Genomic DNA, 16,225 nt, shown 5'->3' with positions numbered 1-16,225 from the left:
GAAGAAGAAGAAGAAGAAGAAGAAGAAGAAGAAGAAGAAGAAGAAGAAGAAGAAGAAGAAGAAGAAGAAGAATACTATTGCCAAGAGTAGGGGCTGAGGGTACTCTCACTGACCCTGGAGGTGACTAGAAAGATGTTTAGGGTCAGAGAGAGAGAGAGAGAGACAGAGATAGAGACAGAAAGACAGACAGATTGAGAGACATGTTTACACACCCTATTTTACAATGAAAAAGTCAGAAACTCTTGTACCGTTACTGTGAAAGTAACCTGCTTACATTTCACTGCATGATGTTTTTTGGAACTTCCGCACTTGACACAGTTCACAGAGCACTGTCCAAGAGTCTGCCTTCCTTAGCCTGGGGTTGTTCTTTCTATGCTTCTTCAGCTTTCTTCTCTACTTCAGTCTCCTGTGCCAAAGCCCCTTTATGAAGTTCTGCAAGGCTTCTAGTCTGTGGGATGAGTTAAGAAAGAACAGGAGACTAACCTAATTTGTTGCCAGTCATTAACATCTTAGTGTGATTAAGCACACACCTAATTAGACTTCTCATTCATTCAAGAAATAGATCTAAGAAATCGCACCCTTACCTGGCCTTCTGGAAGCCATTTAGCATCATTACAACTGGATCTTGTGAGGGGATCAGAAGGGGATGGAGGGTTATGAGATATTTTGTCCCTTTCTTAGATCTTATTCCCATTCTATTCCTCCTTCCACTCAACTGCTCTTTTCAGGGCCCTCCCCACCCCCGCCCATGTCCCCATTTCCGGTCAGGAAATGCTGAACTTTGCACTGTCTGCACAATCCTGAAGTTCCCCTTTCACATGGGTTTTTGGTCTTCCAGATCACAGTATGGAAGCTGAGCAAGAGCAGAGAATAAATAGTTCCTGGAAAGCTGCTGACATTCCTCAGTAGCCCATCTGGGAAAGGACAGAAAGAGCCCAGGTCAGAGCTTCATGGCCTCTGTCCCTCACTGACTGCGCCGTCTGTGCTTCTGACACAGTGTACTGTGGTCTGAAGGCTCTCGCATCCCTGGTCTGATACTTTCATGCCTTAAAATTTTCACTCATCATTGGGCTCTGAAGACCAGCCATCAACACAGTGATAGCCTTTCATTTTAATTTCTGTATAGTTAAACTGATCGCACATTTTGGTTTTATGGTTCTGAAAACTGAACCCAGAACCTTCTAAATGGTAAGCAAGCAAGCACTCTACCCCCTGCCCTGGCCAATTCACCCCTTACCATCACTTCATCATGTTCACTTGGGCTTTTTGCTGATGGACACCTGGGTACCTCCTAGTGCTTTCGGACTGAGCCACAGTGAGCTTTCTGATGTCTGTCCACGCTCTCCTGGGAGAATGACTCAGGGGACTATGTCTAGAGGCAGAGCTGTGGGATTGCAAAGTGCGTGCATCATTTGCACTCTCTAGCTCTTGGCGGTCGTTTGCCGAGACGTTCTGCCACACTCCAAGCTGCTGTTGCTGTAAGATGCCATTCCCCTACATCAACAACACATTCCCCATGGGACATTTTCGTCCTTGTTCGTCTAATGGGTGGGATTGTATCTCACTGTTCTCTTCTTCATAAATTGCTACATGTTCGTGGGAAATAGCATAGGCACTACAGACTTAGCCAGTAACTCCCCTATCAGCTGAACATCCAGCTCGCTCTCCACTTATGCTTGTTTTAGATATTTACAAACAGTACTGCAGGGAAGCAACCTGTACATCTGATACGTGAGTTCCTTAACCACTGGCAGATCCATCTCCAGAACATTACTCTGTTGTCACAAAACAGCTCTCACCACACATAAAATGAGGCTGCGTATTGTGAAGCAAGTAGGAATAACCCTAGCCTGGGAGCTTGACGTGGGTGCTCTGAATGCCGCATTCCCACACAGAAGCAATGACATAAACATCCGTACCCACAGAACAGGAGAGCGCCTTAAACCAAAGTGTTTTCCGATCCCATCAATGAGAACATCAATTGTGTGAACCACATCAGGCTGGAGAAAACCTGTTACAGGTATTACAATTACCTGCTGTTCTTCTCAGCTTTGGGGTTGGTAAGGAAGCTGCTGGTCTGCTGATACAGTCCAAAGATTTGTTTTGGTTTGGTTTGGTTTGTTGTTTTGTTTTGTTTTGTTTTGTTTTGTTTTTCAATTTTTGTTTTCCCAGACAGGATTTCTCTATGTAGCCTTGGCTGTCCTAGACTCGCAGGCTGACCTTGAAGCTTTCTTTTCTGAGAACATTAGTTCACAGCTGTGTTGGGCAAGCATCACATTCTGGGCATGCAGAAGCCAAGTGCTGTTTTATGTCATCTGACACTAAGAAGACTCATTCTGAGGAACCAATAAATACGAGGTTGAGCAGGCAAGAGAGCAATCTTCAGAAGAGAGAGAGAGTGGTAAAGTTGTTCAGGAAAGCATCCTTTATTTATACCAGTTTTACCAGCTATCATGATCTCAATATGACTTTTTTTCCCTCCCTCTGCACCTGACATTGACATTGACATATTAAATAAAATAGTAATGTTATTCCTAAAGTTAAAACATTTAAAAACACAGCCTACAGGAGAAAAAAAAAAGTAACAGGTAAGGGAAACAGGCAGCTAGCCAGCCAAAAATTATACAGACATGTACAATTTTATTTGTCAATTAAATGAATGAAGGCATTAAAATAATTAAATTAAAAACAACCATCTTACAGTCTTTTATAATTTAATTAAAATACGATTATATCATTTCTCTCCTCTCCTAACTCCTACCCCTCCAATATCTACCCATCTCCTAATCCACACCTCCTCTTTTTCAATCATTGTTGGTACATACACATGCAAACAAGCCAACATACAAATACAACCTGCCGAGTCCCTGTCCCTTAAATGTCACCTGTGTAGGTTTCTAGGGCGGACCGCTTGGTATTGGCTAACACACCAAGCCGTTCATCTCTGAGCCAGACTGACGCTCCCTCCCTCAGCAGCTGTTAATTCCTTGTAGCTCTTCATCCAGGAGTAGGGCCCATGAGATTTCCCTTAGTCTGTGCTGCAATGTCAATCATTTTGTTGTTGGGATTTCATGGATGTAGCTTTTCTGTCATAGGTAGAAGAGACAACCATACAGCAGACTTCAGGCCCCCAGATTCTTAACTATCTTTCTGTTCCCTCTTCTTTGGTGCACCTGAGTCTTGGGTGCTTAGGAGCTATGTGATAGACATATCCTGAGCATCCTGACCTTAGGAGCTGTTTGATAGCTATATCCTGAGCATCCTGACCTTAGGAGCTATATGATAGACATATCCACTGGGGCTGGACATTATATGATTTGTTCTGTTCATTTTGACTAGTTGTGACTTTCTGTAACGGTCTCCTTCCACTGCAAAAAGAAGTGTTTTGTGTTTTTTGGTTTTGTTTTGTTTTTCTTGGATGAGGGTTGAAAGTTATGCTTGTCTGTGGGTATTAGGATAAGTATCCAGAATTCCATTAAGAATTACACTGGTTTGGAAAATTGGCAGCAGTGCAACCTATGACCTCCCTAGCCAAGTGTAGTTGGCTCGGTTTCCAGTGCCGAGAGTGATTATTTTTCTGTTTAGAAGGCTTTGAGTCCAAGTCAACAGCTGTCGGTTACTGTCAGGATATAAGTATCACTGCTGGCCCTTTAGGACTATCTTGCCATGATGCCCATTGTGGTTTACAGGTAACGGCAGTCAGTTAAGACTGTTGACGCTCTCCTTCCCTAGCACTGCTTATCACCTTCTGGTTCTATGAAAGCTAGTCCTCAGGGGCATGCTTTTGATTCCTTCCTAGCTCAAATCCTCCTAGTCCTCTATCTAAAGTGCATGGGGTCCTCAGCAATAAGGACCCGCCTTCAACTTATGGAAGGCAATCAAGGACAACAGCGATAGCCCGTATTGTTTCAGGAGCTCTCTGGGATCCCCCTGATCAACAAGTCAAAGGGAGGTTTTCATACCTGGTACGGAACTTTTCGTTAAGTACTCTATGGTTCTTGGGGAAAGTATCATCGCTCCATATGCTGTTATTTCATAGGTTGAATGTTTCCTCCTATATGTGGATATTAGATTTTGAGCTTTCTCTATGTGTGTTTCATTTAAAATAGCCACAGAGGTTAAGTAGCTCATATGAGACCAGGGAGAGGAAGGGATCTCCCAAGGAAAGGGAAATAGAATATGGTGTTATGGGTAAATATAGGGGAAACTAAAATAGGAGGTTTAAATGAGGAAGAGGATGGAAATGCATGATAAAGGAGGAAATGTGGAGAAGGACTGCTAATACTGGCCTTTTGAATAACCATATGGAAATTTATATTTCTCGAAGCTTCCTAAAATGCATAAAAGAGACTGAAATGGAGTTACCCTATAATGGAGAAGACAAGGTCCCAACCAGAAATCATATGCTATCAAGTAAAACCCCCAGTGTCAGGAATGGGTTACATCTTGTTGAGTCATTGGTCAAAGGGCACCCACAGACACCCGCCATAAACAGTATAGGCTATGGACAATGCCATTGATCACCCTCCAGAACCTGACAGTGAGTTCCCAGTGGCTGAAGACACTACTTACTTATTTCATCAAACACGGAAAAATTGAGCTGGTGCCCAGCTGGAAGCTTTAGCCATACCAACTAGTATCCAAAGTGTTGGAAGGTACTATACACGCTACCAGAGGAGAAAAGTAATCATCAGTCTTACCGAGCTACAAACCCTGAGACCTATAACTGTGCCCTGCCTTGGAAGATAGACTGGTACAATAACGGCACAAAAGTTATGGAGTAACCAACAAATTTTTACAAATTGTATTTAAGGCCTACTCCATGAGATGAAACCCAGATCTAGACCCACATCATGTTAGTGAAGCCACAAACTTGAGACTAGATAAGTCATGGGCCCTAAGGGAAAGCCTTCTACTATCATTCTGCGTGTCACTCCTAACGACATATTGCTATACCCATAGGTTAATGTATATGACCCAACCCCCATCAGAGACGTTTCTTCTTGGCTTAGGTGAAAATTAACACAGACACACACCTACTCCCAACTGGAGAACATGCAGACAACGTGAGACCTTGGAATACTCAATTCTAACTGGGATGTCTTTCTCAAACCCCTTCCCTCAAACCGCGGGGATCTAGACAGAAGAGACAGAAGAGCCAAAGGTGGTAGGTGAATCCGAAGAAACAGTGTCTTTCTGACACAAAAGGACTGATGCACGTTCGAATTCACAGAGACTGGAACAGCACGTACAAGACTACACAAACTCAAGCTAGATAAATCTCAATACAGAGAAGGGGAAGTCCCACCCCTAACCAGGATGCTGTTTGAAACTGATACTTCTCAGAGAGGGAAAATTCATTTCTCCAGTGGAGAGACACTGACCAGATCAAGTCCACTGCAGGGCAGGCCTCATGCTCAGGAGTAGTTGCTCAACACAAAATGGGCTCCATGGTTTGTTTGTTTTGTTTTGTTTTGTTTTTAGTGCGTGTGTGATTTCTCTTTGTTTTTTGTTTTATTGTACATATATATATATATATATATATATAGAGAGAGAGAGAGAGAGAGAGAGAGAGAGAGAGAGAGTAAAAGCATGAATTTTGGTATGGGTTAGCGAACTAGGGAAAATTTAGGAGGAGTTGAGGAATGGAAAAGATGACGAAAATATGTTGTATGAATTTTTTTAATTTTTAAAATGTAATGAAAATAAAATGGCTTAATTAAAAAAAAATGCCATAAATACTGTACAATGTCTACCATTTTAAGTGTGAGGAATGAGAAGTTCATTACGTTTTCTGCATTTGGCTCTCAAGTCTCTAGTGGTTTTAATCCATGGCACTTTTGCATTTTTTTTGGAGTTTTGCTATCCATTGGTGGTACGGTACCTCCCGGTTTGCCTAAAACCAGGAAAAGTGACAGAGTCCTTCATGGCACAAAGAAGTGTTCAGGTAATTTATTATCGAATGAGTAAACGTTGTCCTTGAAGAGACTGGTCAGATCTCACACTGACTATAATCTTTTCCTATTTCCTTGTTGAATTCTCACTTTATCAATCATGTTTTAAGGGCACAGGTGTCTTCCTCTGTTGCCTCGTATCATCTACATCTCCTTAAGCACCCTCCCTCCAAATCAGGTGTCTTTTCTGTCTCTTCTTTACTTCTGTCTAGTTGTTCTTTGTGGCCTTTCTCCATGACAAGTGGAGGGTTTGTTTTTTTTTTAATTCCCCCACCATCCTGGTCTTTGGCTCCTCTGGGTTGACTTATCTGTATGTCTCATTCAGTAGAAGGGACATGGGTGTCTGGTTTCAAAGGCCAGTAGCAAGCTATCTGGTAAACTGTTCCATTCTTGTGCAATGCTCTCACCTGAAAAGGAGATAAGTGTTTGCCCCTTGGTGTCATATCCTGAGAAAAATTCTTTCTGAGCTGACAAAACAATGTCTAAACTCTGAAGAAAACTCCTTAGAAAATTTGGAGTAGGTGAAATGGCAATAAAGGCACTTTCCAAGCAAGCCTGGTAACCTGAGTCAACATCCTCAACTCACAACTTACTGGATCAGAGAACTAGCTCCCAAAAGCTTGAGTTCCTGTTTGATCATGAAGCTGCTGCTTTAAGAATCTGGGGCTTTCAAAACCATTCAATGGAAAAAAGACAGCATCTTCAACAAATGGTGCTGGTCCAACTGGATGTCTACATGCAGAAAAATGAAAATAGATCCATATTTATCACCCTGCACAAAACTAAAGTCCAAGTGGATCAAAAACCTCAACATAAAACCAGATACTCTAAATCTGTTAGAAGAAAAAGTGGGGAACAGCCTAGAACTCATTGGCACAGGAGACAACTTCCTGAACAGAACACCAACAGCACAGGCGCTAGGAGCAACAATCAATAAATGGGACCTCATGAAACTGAAAAGCTTCTGTAAAGCAAAAGACACCGTCATCAAAACAAAATGACTGCCTACAGATTGGGAAAGAATCTTCACTAACCCTTTATCTGACAGAGGACTAATATCCAGTATATACAAAGAACTAAAGAAGCTGAAAAGCAGCAAACCAAGTAATCCACTTAAAAAATGGGGAACAGAGCTAAACAGAGAATTCTTGACAGAGGAATATCGAATGGCAGAGAAACACTTAAAGAAATGCTCAACCTCATTAGCCATCAGGGAAACGCAAATCAAAACAACCCTGAGATTTCACCTTACACCCATCAGAATGGCCAAGATGAAAAACTCAAGTGACAACACATGCTGGAGAGGTTGTGGAGAAAGGGGAACCCTCCTCCACTGCTGGTGGGAATGTAAACTGATACAACCACTTTGGAAATCTATCTGGCACTTTCTCAGACAATTAGGAATAGTGCTTCCTCAAGACCCAGCTATACCACTACTAGGTATATACCCAAACTTTACTCAAGTACACAAAAGGGATACTTGCTCAACCATGTTTATAGCAGCTTTATTTGTAATAGCCAGAACCTGGAAACAACCCAGATGTCCATCAACGGAGGAATGGGTACAGAAATTGTGTTATTTTTACACAATGGAATACTACTCAGCAATCAAAAAGGAGGAAATCATGAAATTTGCAGGCAAATGGTGGGATCTAGAAAAGATCATTCTGAGCGAAATATCCCAGAAGGAGAAAGACAAACACGGTATATACTCACTTATATAGACCTATAAGATATGACAAACATAATGAAATCTATACACCTAAAAAAGATATTCAAGAGAGCGGACATGGGGTAAGATGATCAATCCTTGTTTAGAAAGACAGAGGAGATGTGCATTGAATGTATGACAGGAGTCTACTGAGCACATCTGAAAGACTCTAACTAGCAGTGTTTTCAAAGCAGATACAAAGACTCATAACCAAACCTTCGGCCGAGTACAGGGAATGATATGAAAGAAGGGGAGATAGTATGATGGGGAAAGGATAGGAGCTCCACAAGGACCAAATATATCTGGGCACAGGGTCTTTTCAGAGACTGACATTCAACCAAGGACCATGTATGGATATAACCTAGAACCTCTGCTCAGATGTAGCCTGTGGTAGCTCAGTAACCAATTGGTTTCCCATAGTGAGGGGAACAAGGACTATTTCTAACAGGAACTCAATGACTGGCTCTTTGACCTCCCCACCCCCTAAGCAAAGGAGGAGCAGTCCCGTTAGGCCACAGAGGGGGGCTTCGCAGCCAGTCCTGAAGATACCTGATAAAACAGGATCGGATGAATGGGGAGGAGCCCCCCCCCATCAGTGGACTTGGAAAGGGGCACGGTGGAGATGAGGGAGGGAGGGTGGGATTGGGAGGGAATGAAGGATCGGGACACGGCTGGGATACAGAGTTAATAAAATGTAACTGATAAGAAAAAAATAAAATTAAATTAAAAAAAAAAGAATCTGGGGCTTTGACCCTAGCCTATCAGGTCTCATCAGGACTGGTTGCCTTGTCTTCCTCTGTAGCCTGGAAAGGCTGCATCCCCAAGGGGAGGTGATCAGAGAGCCTGCCACTGAGTTCATGCCAGAGACAGACCCTGTTCCCCTTACTAGGGATCCCACTTGGAGACTGAGTCTATGGGCTACATCCGAGTCGGGGTTTTAGGTCCTCTCCCATGCATAGTCGTTGGTTAGGTTATCAGTCTCTGCAGAGCTCCCAGGACACAGTTTTGTTTGTTTGTTTGCTTTTTGTTGTTTGTTTGTTTGTTTGTTTGTTTGTTTTTTCTTTGTTGGCCTCCTTTTGGAGCTCCTGTCCCCTCCAGGTCTTTCTATCTCCCCCTTCTTTCATAAGATTCCCTGCATGCTGCCCAAAGTTTGGTTATGAGTCTCAGCCTCTGCTTCAATACCCTCGATCCATAGAGTCTTTCAGAGGCCGACTTCGGTAAGCTCCTGTCCTGTTCCCTGTCTTCTCCTGATTCTGTTGTCTGTCGCATTTGTCCTTCTGAGTGAGGATTAAGCATCTTCCCTAGGGTTTTTCTTGTTGTTTAGCTTCTTTAAGTGTACAGATTTTAGTATGTTTATCCTATATTATATGGCTAATATCCACTTATGAGTGAGTATATATCATGTGTGTCTTTCTGCTTCTGGGATACCTCACTCAGGATGATCTTTTCTAGTTCCCACCATTTCCCTGCAAATTTCATGATTTCCTTGTTTTTAATAGCTGAGTAGTATTCCATTGTGTAAATGTACCACAATTTCTGTACCCATTCCTCCTTTGAGGAGCATCTAGGTTGTTTCCAGCTTCTGGCTATTACAAATAGAGCTGCTATGAACATGGTTGAGCAAATGTCCTTTTTGAATGGTGGGGCATCTTTTGGATCTATGCCTAGGAGTGGTATAGCTGGATCTTGAGGTAGCACTACTCCTAATTGTCTGAGAAAACGCCAGAATGATTTCCAAAGTGGAAGAGGACCTTCCTTATCAATGGACTAGGGGAGGGGCATAGGGGGAGAAGAGGAAGAAAGAGTGGGATTGAGAGGAGATGAGGGAGAGGGCCACAGCCAGGATGCAAGTTGAATAAATTGTAATAAATGATAACAATAAAAAAAGAAGTTAAATGGAAAAAAAAAGAATCTGGGGCTTTAAGAAACAGAGCTCCAACCAAGCCTCCTGCAACTCCTGCCCATACCACAGCGCCACAGGGCACTAACAAGGACTCTTTGCCTCTTCCGTGCTGCAAACAAGTGCAGCCTTCCCCCAGCTGCCAAGGGTCAGGGACACTTTGAACTGCGGTCCATTTCTTATGAGCTCCTTCCTGAATTCTGGACCAAAGTACCTCACAGCACCTACCCCCTTGGAAAAACACCTAAGTGAAGAATCCTCTTTTCTCTCCAACTTCCTTCAGTCCCACCCTGGGATCAAGTCCTCAGTGTGGTGGTCAGCGTTATTCAAGGGCCTGTTTACCTGTAGTACACCTCAATGGGGTTCTGTCGTTATATTTGTTTGTCTGGTTTTGAAACAGTCTCACTGTATAGCACCAGCTGGCCTGGAACTAGCTGCATAGAGCAGGCTGGCCTCAAGCTCACAGAGATCCATCCGCCTCTGCCTCCTGGGTGCTGGGATTAAAGATGTGCGCCACCGTGACTGGCTCTGCCTACCTATTTTTGAACCAGCACTCAACAGTACGCATTCACACGTATGGTCTACACGCAAGTTAATAGTAAACAGAAAATTAAAAATAAAGTAAGATGGGCATGCTCTCCCTGGTAGGTGCATCTTCCCTGGATCACTGAGTAATTCAGCTCCACTCAACCCTTTGAATTCGCTGTATCCCTTGAGCTGCCAAACTTGAAGAGCAAAGCATTCATGTGACTGATGGGAGCTCATACAGTGGGGTCCCCCAGTGACTGGCTCTGTGTTAGATATGTATTGGAGACATGCCTACTCATTTTTCCAAACAAAAACCATTCGTACACGGTTCTTATTTTTATGCTTATTAATGTACTTGTGGTAAAGGCCACACGAACAACAAAAATAGGTTTTTCATAAAGCCTACTGAGGAGGGTCTAGAAGTTAGATAGGTTCCTGATGGACAACCAGGCTACAGATAGATTTTAAAAAATTAATTAAAAAATAAAGCAAACTTCTAGCTTTTTCCTCATACTCTTGACCTGAGATGCTGGAGAGTGTCTTCTCCTACCTACCAGCAGGGCAGCAGGGCCCCCTGCTGGTAAACTGGCCAAGAAATTCAAGACTAGATCAGAATTTTTACCCCTAAGTTGAGGGCCTATCAATCAGCCTTCTACTCCCTGATCAAACTGAGAGGGACATTCTTCAACAACCCTTAAAACCCCCAGCCATCAAGGAGAGACCAGATTCTGGGTGCTGCTCTCACACCTGTAATATTCCAGACTTCACATTCATCAAAGTTTCCATCAGCCTGTCAGTTGTTTTTTTGCTTTGTTTTTCACACACAGTTTCTCTCCAGGAATTTTCATTTCTAAGAGGGTCCCTGGGCCAGCCAGACACCAAGGAGAACAGTGAGGAGTTTGTACTAATGAAAGCTCAAGGTCATGTTAAAGTACCAGAGACTTCTTGATGTCTAAAATCTGCCACTGTAAAGGAGCTTTAGAAGGGAGGATGAAAACTCCAAGCTCAGAATGAGTAATTTCAGCTTTTGAGCAAAAACAGTTCTTTTTCTCCGACCCAAATGAATGAGCACGGATTTTGTTTTCTTCAGTTTTGTTTTCAGAGAGGGTTTGGTAAGTTGCTGCATGAATGATAACTATGAAGGCTGGAAGAGTTAAGGATCTCACTATCTGGCTCCTCCTTAGAGAGGGATAGTTTGACTGTGACCATCTCTAACCCACCGCAGGCCAGATGTTACATGGGACCTGCCCTCAGTGGTCTGCATCTACTGTTCTTTCTAATACACTATGATTCTACCATAAGGGCTAAAAACTACCTGCTTTCCTGACCACCAACAGAATCAGGATGTGCACTGACTAAGCTGGCAGGACACTGGACACCCTGGTTAAGTGTGGCATGGCCTTAAACCCTCTTCCTGTGACTGTCAAGGCACAGCCTTAAATGAGATTTCTAGGGTTTCCCTCCTCACTTCTTTCTATGCACTGGTGCACGTCTGTTCCATTCCCCAGCTCTGTGGTAGAAGCCAGTCTCCGATCTCTGCTCTTGTGATCATACCACAGCACACGTGGTCACTACACAAACTTGCAAGGATTCCTGGTGCCTCAGCTTATAGTGTGTTGAGTAGGAAAAATTAACCACCTTGTATTACCTTGTCTGACAACACGGCGGCCGCCTTCAGCTCAGGGGACCACCCAAAGGCCATCATCATTATTAACATAGTGTTTTCTCTTTTCTCCTGCTAGATGGATGGAGTGGAACCCTGGCTTCCCTTTGAGTATTGATGCCAAATGCCACAGGGATTTACCCCGAGACATCCAGTTTGATAGTGAAAAAGGCGTGGACTTTGTTCTGAACTACTCAAAAGCGTAAGTTTCAGGAACCTTGGGGTATGGCTGACCCATCTGGTAGCTGGGGATGGGACAGCGTTAGAGATGAGTTCAGGATCGAAAAGAAAGGGAGCGCCACTCCACCTCAAGTGTCTGGACAAGGCAAACCATACTGTTGATCAGGAGGGTGGGCTCTGAAGGGCGAACAAGCACCAAGGTAGGAATTTTATTCTAACTCAAGTGGTGACTGTGCACCCCTTCTCCCCCATTGACTGGGATCCAACTCACAGTCTTAACTCGCTAATCTGAAAAGAACTGGCACACAGGAAATAAAGAAAGGGGAAAAGGGTCCCTGATCATGCCATCAAATGCCTAGAATACAGCAGTGGCTTTGGTGTAAATAAAGGTTTTACCAGGGAAGGGCAGATTAAAGCATTTCCATAAAAGTCCAAGGTGGCCGGCGGGGGGGGGGGGGGGGGGGGAGATAAAAAGATATAATTCCTTGTCCTAAACACAAGTTTTATAGTATTTCATTTTTTAAAACCTCATATTTGGTCTTTCTTATAATAGGACCCTCATTCTTTTCCTCATTCAAGGGCCTTGAGCTGGGGGAGCAGTTTAGCAGAACACCATGTGTTTGTGTATATCCAAGCCAAGAGGTAGCTTTTTTTTGCACAATTGCAAAGTGACCCGTATCTAAACTTGACCCATAAGTCTCCCAACACCAACAGCACTGTGCTATACTTATAATATTCCAAAGCAGGTGATAGTCTTATAATACTCCATCACTACTCCCAGCTCACTCTTCCTGTGGCCAGTCTACCTGAAGATAGTGTCCTGGCTGTCCAGGGGGAAGATTTTGTAGTGACAATGACTAGGATGCCAGTGTTGGTCCCATGACATGGATTCATGTGCCTTGGCGACCTCATGAGGTAGGCACATATCTTAGTGTTCCATTCCCATGAAGAGACAATTTTTAGAAAAGAAAACACTTAATTAGAGGCTTGCTTACGGTTTCAGAGGTTAGTCCATTATCATCGTGGCAGGGAGCATGGTGACCTGATGCTGCAGAAGTAGCTGAGAGCTTTGCATCCTGATCCACAGGCAGACACACGGAGAGAGGCCTGGACCCGGTGTGGGCTTTTGAAACCTTAAAGCCCAGCTAACCCCAGTGACACATGTCCTCCAAGAACACACCTATTTCAACAAGGCAACATCTCTTAATCCTTCTAATCCTTTCAAACAGTTCCACTGCCTGGTGACTAAGCATTCAAACCTATGAGCCTATGGGGGCCACTGAAACCACCACAGTACATATTGTCCTCTCTTTGCCGTTGAGGAACCTGAGAAAAAACAAGGTTGAGGACCTTGCCTAAAGTCCTTTGCTAATAAACCACAAACATTGAACTCTGGGTTCCATACCTGTGCTGGAGTCCCTGCAGGGTGCTGGCACAATCATGGCTACTCTGTCAAAAATATCGACCTGTCAGCACCCCACCAAGGTTAGCAAGAACACCTTTCATACTATATTTTGGCTCTTAGGGAACTCTTACAACCATCCACTTGGGCTCATGAAGCCCAACTGAGCCTTACACTCATCTGAGGACCTTTAGCACTCCCCAGCACCCACCACAACCGCAGACAAGTCTCCGAGCGTAGGACTTGCCTATCTGCACACCCAGAAGTAGCCAAAGCTGCGGACCATGAGTCGGTCTCCTCAGTCTGGGTGTTTTCTCATTATGGACATCCTTTTAAAACGTCACAGCAATTGGTCTTTTCTAGGGAAGCAAACCAAGATTCCAGTGGGTTAAGAGCGAACAATTTACGTATATTCATTAAGGCAGACACTAATTGTGGTGGCCTGAATGAAAAATGACCCTACAGGCTTGAGTATTTGAACACCGCCACTTGGTCCCCAGTCGGTGGTGATATTTGAAAAGGTTTATTTCAGAGGTTCAGTTTTGTGGGAGGAACCATGTCACTGGAGGTGGACTTTGAAAGCTTCCTCTTCTGGTTCACTCTCTTGCCTTGTGTTTGCATTTAAAGATGTGAGCTCTCGGCTTCCTGCTCCAGCTGCCTGCTGACTGCTGCCATGTTGTTCCCACCATTACGGACTCTAGGCTTCTGGAACATAAGCTGGAGTAAACTCTCGCTCTGTAACTTGCCTTGGTTATGATGCTTTACCACATCAACAGGAAATGAACTATAGAAGATGGTAGCAGAGAACAGGCTGTTGTGACAAACCTGACCAGGTTTTGTTGTTGTTGTTTGGTTATGTCCAGTTGGCTGTCGGTCTCTTTATTGCTCTGTTTTGTTTTGGAATATGGAAGCCTTTGGGATTTGGCACTAAAAAAGCAGCTGAATGCTGTAAACAGAGATTATCAGGTTGTCTTCATAACAGCCTGAAAGACAGCAATGGTGACTACAGACAGCAGACTCTAGAGGCCCGGCTCAAAAGGTTTCGGAGAGGAGCACCGACTTTAATAGCAACTGGGCTAGAGGCCATTTCTGTGATGTTTTGGTAAAGAGTGTGGCTGTTTTTCTGCCCATGTCCTGAGAGTTTACCTGAGGCTAAGTTAAAAAATAATGGAATGATTTCTTTGGAAATTTCAAGACAGCATAATGTCAAGTTTGTGGTCTGTATATTATTAATGATGCTTACGCAGGTCTACACAGAAAAAAAGAGAAAGTGGAGCAGAAAGAGATGCAAATGTACAGTTTAGGGAGAGAAGAGCCAGAGGAAGTTTGACAGCTGAGCATGTGTTAGAGGAGAGGCTGCCATGGTAGAGACGTGCTATGTATACACTGGGATACAGGAGAGATGTCTAAAGGGAAGGATCCCACTCAGATAAGTTTCCACCTTGTGACCAGGAGCCTACAGAGACTTCCGCTCCTAGAAAGCAACCGAATGAAAGTGTTACTGCCAATGAACCAAGAGGGCCAGGGTCCACCCCAAGCTGGCAGCCAAACGTAGCTATGTCGTCCCTGCGGTGCTGGCTTCTGGAGGCACGGAGGATGCAAGAGTGAAAGGGTTGTGGATTCTTCCTCCATGGGCTTAGAAAGCCACTAAGGCAAGGCATTGCGTGGCGAGAGTGTCCCTGTGTGAAGGCCACAACAGAGCAAGAGGCTCTGAGAAGCTCCAGTGGTGGGAGTGTGGAACCCCAAGATGTTGAGGCTCTCGGGGCTGAGACACATCTGTCTACACAGATTGGAATCCGCCCAAGATGTATGTTGTCGTCAGCAAAACCAGTCAGGTGAGGGCCATCTAAGCCCGTTGACGACGGGCATAGGGCTACAGGATTTGGAGCGTGCTCTGCTGGGTTTCGGTCTTGCTCTGACCCAGTATTTCCTCGCTATGCCCCCTTTCCTCCCTTGAGGAATGGTAATGTGTGTTCTGTGCCACTGTGTGTTGGAAGTATGCAGGTTTATTTTTCTGTTTTACGGGGGGGGGGGGGGGGGGGGCTATAATTAAGAGACTGCCTTGAGTCTCAGAAGGGACTTTGAACTTTTAACCAGTATTGAAACCGCAAGACTATGGGGACTTTTGGAATTGGATTAAACACATTTTGCACTATAATATGGCCACAAACCGATGGGAGACAGGGAGTTGAGTTTGGTTACAGTGAGAAAAGTCCTCTATAAGGCTGGGGGGTGGGGGTGGGTAATGTTTGGCGGTGCCATTTGGGGAGACTTAGGACTGTCACTAGGGGAAGGTTTTTGAGAGTTTAAAGTCTTGTCCCAATTCTGGCTTGTTCTCTGTAAAGAAATGAATGAACACAAGCAGAGGTGGAATTCAAAGCTCTTTCGGGGAGCGCTGGCCTGGGCTCTTCCACAGCCGAGGCACAGCAGGAAGAGAATCAGGCACAGGCTAACGTCTGGCCTGGTCTCACAAGGCCAGCGCCTGCCCCCTGGGAGCTGCGTGGGATATCCTGGGTACGGAGCGGAAACACTCTGCCGAGTTGCGGCGGATGGGCAAGGTGACCTGTCCCCTCGCTTTCAGGATGGAGAACCTGTTCATCAATCGCTTCATGCACATGTTCCAGTCTTCCTGGAACGACTTCGCTGACTTCGAGAAAATCTTTGTCAAGATCAGCAACACCATTTCTGGTAAGAGGGCTCTCGGGGTTGTGGGGGTGGCGGAGTTTATTTTTTCTCAGTGAGACTTACAGACATCCAGCCTGAGCACCCTCAACACTATCTCAGCAGAAGTCTCAAGGCGACCGAGACGTTTTCTTTACATAAATAAATCCTTTGTGACTCTTCTACACAGATCCACGGACTTGCCTGTTTCTTTTTAAGCATTTAT

At 44.4% G+C, this 16,225-nt stretch overlaps 1 protein-coding gene across 1 annotated transcript in view; it reads left to right on the top strand.

Moving 5' to 3' along the window:
• Window positions 1–16,225, top strand: part of Alox5 (arachidonate 5-lipoxygenase) — a 49,433-nt gene that overhangs the window by 19,243 nt on the left and 13,965 nt on the right. The window contains exons 4-5 of the mRNA XM_055604124.1: window positions 11,836–11,958; window positions 15,920–16,026. Coding sequence (XP_055460099.1) covers window positions 11,836–11,958; window positions 15,920–16,026 — 230 coding nt within the window. The remainder of the gene's footprint in view (window positions 1–11,835; window positions 11,959–15,919; window positions 16,027–16,225) is intronic.

The sequence above is a fragment of the Psammomys obesus genome, unplaced genomic scaffold (genome assembly GCF_907164565.1).
Source record: "Psammomys obesus unplaced genomic scaffold, mPsaObe1.curated_primary_1811, whole genome shotgun sequence".
Lineage (NCBI taxonomy): Eukaryota > Metazoa > Chordata > Mammalia > Rodentia > Muridae > Psammomys > Psammomys obesus.
Note: the sequence above shows the minus strand (reverse complement) of the source record. Positions and strands in the feature narration are given on the sequence as shown.